Below are 4488 nucleotides of genomic sequence, written 5' to 3'. Positions count from 1 at the left end.
GAGAGAGAGAGAGAGAGAGAGAGAGAGAGAGAGAGAGAGAGAGAGAGNGAGAGAGAGAGAGAGAGAATCGTGGACTCGACAAAGTGAAAGACATACACAACATTAGAACGGCGGGGGAAGGAGGGGGGAGGGTGCAGAAGCATGACGCTCGCGGGGCGCGCCATGACGTATCGACCGTGTTCGCCACGCGCGCTGACGTCATGATCACGGCCCGAGTCGGACCAAGTCAGACTGAGAGCACGTGAACAGCACGCCTGCGATCACGCGGCCACGGGCTGACCAGGCGGCGCCGATTGGCCGACCGCCGGCGAGCCCCTCGTCGCGATTGGTCGCGCCCGCGTGATCACGCACTTACACACGCAACGGGCGCGGATCGGCGCGTCTCATAGCCAGGCGCGCCGACCTGAGAGAGCCTCATTGCATCGCGAGACACCCGTGGGTTTACGCGTACCCACTCGTTGTTCCAGTCTTATCTCGACGAGGGCTCGCCGTGCGCGCGCGCGCGCACTCGCTTGTTCCGTTCTTTTTTATTTCTTCTCTTCTATTTTACTTTTTGACTTGGGAAACAGTGTCTGGTTCTCATTTTTTTTCTTATCTCGAGTCACAAATCGTGCTCATCGTTTCTCTGCATAAATATGGATACGAATCAGGCGCCTCTTTCCCCACCGGCCTCGCCCCAGTTGAAACATGTAAGTGGCAGCGAATTAAATATACCGCCATAATATCGCTTGCCGTTGCCCGCGAAACTCGAACGTCTTCGTTTTTACAGTGTACAGAGAGTTTTGTCGTCATTTTGTAATTGAGTGTATCGTTTTTTATAGTAAAACAGTAATTTTTATTTACGATATCAGGACAATTATGAAATTTTTAAGTTTTATTGTATTCTAAATTAAGTTCATTAATGTAAATTTAATTTTAATATTCTACATTATAATTTTAAATTTTATTAAAGTTTAATCTGAAGTTATCTGAAAAATTAAATTTTATTTTCTGTTTGATGGTTGATGCTTATCGACATTCTTTCAAAAAAACGAAAAAATTGTGAAATAAAAAGGAATAAAGAAAATATTTGTATAGAAATTAATATTTATCAATAAATAATGTATATATTAGGAATATGCGTCTGTATATAATTTTTAATAACCCGATTAAATCTTTAAAAGAAGGTTAGAAAAATAAAAGTATTCATTTATTTCACTCTTTAATCGCATTTACTTTGTATGTATATATTATAATTGCGTGTTACTGGTACTTGACATATTGGAAACATATTTTTTACAAAAATAAAATTTTGACTTCGTATACTTTATTTTAATATCTTACGTGTCTTGGATCAAATAATTTCATTCAGTAGGCACTTACACGATGATTTATTCCTTCGGCGAAATTATGTTCTCATGTTTTCTTTTGTTTCGCAGATGGAACCATTACAGTTATCATTCAGCGTTGCGGCTCTGTTAGGGGAAAAGCTTTCGAATCAGTCGACAAGATCCAAGAAAGATGAAGAAGACGCGGGTTCCCACCCCGTTTTACCGCCTACCCCTCAGCCCTCCGACTCGGAGGAAGATGAGCCACCCCGAAAGCGGCAGTGCGTCGAGCAATGCGAGCTGGCGAAGGTAAATAAAGCAGAATGCCTTATCAAAAGATAGCTATGTTTTCCTCTGTCTCTTTCTTTCTCTCTTTCTCTCTCCCAGTTAACGCTAAGTATTTCTGAAATATTCGCAAAATGTTTCTATGTAATCTAACCAAATGATATACTAAAGATATTTCGAAATATCCTGAAATATTTTGAGAATATAACAGTAATATTTAAATTGTTAAATATTTCATTATTTGTACAGTGTTACATGTTCGGAGAACAACTATCGCTTGATAGTTCTTCGAAGTATTGTAACTGTCTATTCGATATGAAACATTATAATTATCTATTTGATATAAAGTATTATTAGAAATTTATTATTATAAAGTATTATTATTTCGAAAATGATTACGAATAATGTAAACAGAGCAGATTGTCAACGAAATATTGAAAAATTTTCATCACTACAAATGCTCGAGTATAATGAGTATAATTCTAATAAATCTCTAAAGGAACTGCCGTTATCAATATTTAATATTTGCCGTTTAATATTGAAATATTTCGGAAAGAATATCTACGCCCAAATAGAAGGTGATTTTCATTTTTCAGGAAAATTCTACAATCCTATCAAATTTCATTAAAATCGGTCAGGGTCACTCCGGAGCCTCCTCTTATGAGTCTCTTCATTTTATTCTTCCTTTTTTCTTAGTTTTTTTTCAATTTATTGGCTCGTTTTAATCGATTGGAGAACGGGCCAGAGTTGTAATATAACTCCGTTTGAGTGCGCACTGTTTCATTGATCCTTTCATCTTTTTATCATTTGAGTAGCCGTACCTTCCGACGATATTTTTGACAAAAATGCTAATTACTATGTCGGCTCCTTATTGAAAAATAGCTTGTACTATTTTCTTTATTTAGCAGAGAAAGCATTTTTGCAAGATGTAAAATTCTTCGTATGATTAATTTTGTCCTTAGTTCTTCTCACTGGATCTAAATGTATAAATCAATTATATTAAAGAATTTTATAATAGTTGCAAAGTTGCTTTCTCTGTTAAACGCAGCTACAATCCGATAAGATGATATATGTATATTTAGCATTCTTCAGTATGTCTATCTATAGCTTCAAATTATTTCTTCTAAATTGTCTGTCATTTCAATGCGTTACGAATATTTCAAATTTATTTTTAAAACCGGACTTTGAGATACACATAGTTGTATTTCCATTTGAATAAACTTATTGTACTGAATAAATTTACAATTTTTTTGTTTCTTCATCGAGCATAAAGGAATCCTTCAGAATAAAACTACAACTCTAGACAGCACACAATATTTATAAAATATTTACAAAATATTTATAAATATTTATAAGGCTTATTTTAAATATTTTGTAAATATTTAAAATATTTTTGTGGTCCTAGATTGTATAGATCATAATCATTTACTATAAACATAATGAAATATTTATTGTAAACCTTATAATAAATTCTAGGGAAGTACTTAATAAGACATTACAATTCAAATAAAAAATAACAGAAATATTTATTTATATTTATTATAAATATTACATAAAATATTTCTCTTTTAATAATATTTCGAATAAAGCTTTATATGAAACATATATAAAATATAATATTTATATAACATTTCAAAAAACATATATAATAATAATAAATATTTATCATAAATATTCTGTGCTATCTGGGATATAGTCTTCATAATTTCTCCGAATTTCTCGAATACAAAGTTTTTTATTGTTTCAGCTGTTGCTAGACGGTACGCCACCGCCAAGTCCGGAGCCAGCCCGGGTTTCGGTAATAATGCGCGCCAATCGAGACGGTACCTGCAGCCCGGCCAATCTCGCTGGTTGCCCCGCGACCTGCGGCCGATCGGTACCACGTAATTCGCCCGCGCGACAGTCAACCAGTCCACTGGCGAACGTGCGAGCGAACGTAACGGGACCGGTGGAGAACGTGCTGCGCAGTCTGAAGTTCAAGATGAGCTTGCGCAAGGAAGAGATTATCGTGAACAGCAAGAACACCGATCGTGAAAGCTGTCAGCAGCAACAGCAGCAATATCAACCTCAACAGCAGCAACAATTACCGAAATTGCAACCCCTGGCGCCCAAACCCACATCCATTGTGGTAGCTGGCCTGTTAGGCTCACCTTTGGTCCTCCCACGGACACCCCTTCTGTTAGTCGCAAGTGCAGCGCCAACTGTCACCACCGCTACGACCACAATAAGTACAGGTGTGGCGGAGACACGGCGCCGCGTTTACGAGTGCGAGTACCCGGGCTGTGGCAAGAACTACTTCAAGTCGTCACACCTGAAGGCTCATACCCGCACTCACACCGGCGAGCGGCCATTTCCGTGTCCCTACGAGGATTGTAACCGTCGTTTCTCACGCAGCGACGAACTGTCGCGGCACAAGCGCACGCATACTGGCGAGAAGAAGTTCGCCTGTGCCGTCTGTCAGAGGCGATTCATGAGAAGCGACCACCTGGCGAAACACGTGAAACGTCACGCCAGAGACAAGTCTTCCACGTCGTCTTCCTCGAACGGTCAGATCGTCGCTTCTCAGATGACTCCAACGCCGCTGAGAGTGAGTTTATTGCCGGTCTTGGCACCGCGACTGACGCGACCTGTTCAACATTTAGTACCTCCTCAGCTGGCGGCTTGAAGAACGCATTCGCGATTTCTAAAATCGCTTGAGAGTCGTATTTTATCAATCACATGTGTGCCTTAGACTTCAGAGTCGAATTGGATTGTTTCCGGCATTTGAAGATGAAAAGCAGCATAAATAGAAAACTAGACTGATTCAATAAATTGAGGCAATGTTAAAAACGAAAATTAAAACATTTAACATTTTAAAAATTATATTTAAGATATGAAAAATGAATTTTGATTCATC

At 38.5% G+C, this 4488-nt stretch overlaps 1 protein-coding gene across 1 annotated transcript; it reads left to right on the top strand.

Annotated features, from left to right (window-relative positions):
* Nucleotides 1–635: 635 nt before the first annotated feature.
* On the top strand, nucleotides 636–4257 carry LOC105621619 (Krueppel-like factor 3). Its single transcript, XM_012203088.1, has 3 exons — nucleotides 636–689; nucleotides 1419–1616; nucleotides 3340–4257. The coding sequence occupies exons 1-3, from the start codon at nucleotides 636–638 to the stop codon at nucleotides 4255–4257; spliced, it is 1170 nt and encodes a 389-aa protein (XP_012058478.1).
* The last annotated feature ends 231 nt before the right edge of the window (nucleotides 4258–4488 follow it).

The sequence above is a fragment of the Atta cephalotes genome (genome assembly GCF_000143395.1).
Source record: "Atta cephalotes unplaced genomic scaffold scaffold00035, whole genome shotgun sequence".
Lineage (NCBI taxonomy): Eukaryota > Metazoa > Arthropoda > Insecta > Hymenoptera > Formicidae > Atta > Atta cephalotes.
Note: the sequence above shows the minus strand (reverse complement) of the source record. Positions and strands in the feature narration are given on the sequence as shown.

What these genes read in the sequence shown, in the direction of transcription:
- LOC105621619 (XM_012203088.1), top strand. Translation starts at nt 636, where the DNA reads ATGGATACGAATCAGGCGCCTCTTTCCCCACCGGCCTCGCCCCAGTTG. An exon ending in CCTCGCCCCAGTTGAAACAT is followed by an intron (nt 690 to 1,418) that starts GTAAGTGGCAGC and finishes TTTGTTTCGCAG; the next exon opens with ATGGAACCATTACAGTTATC. An exon ending in AGCAATGCGAGCTGGCGAAG is followed by an intron (nt 1,617 to 3,339) that starts GTAAATAAAGCA and finishes TTATTGTTTCAG; the next exon opens with CTGTTGCTAGACGGTACGCC.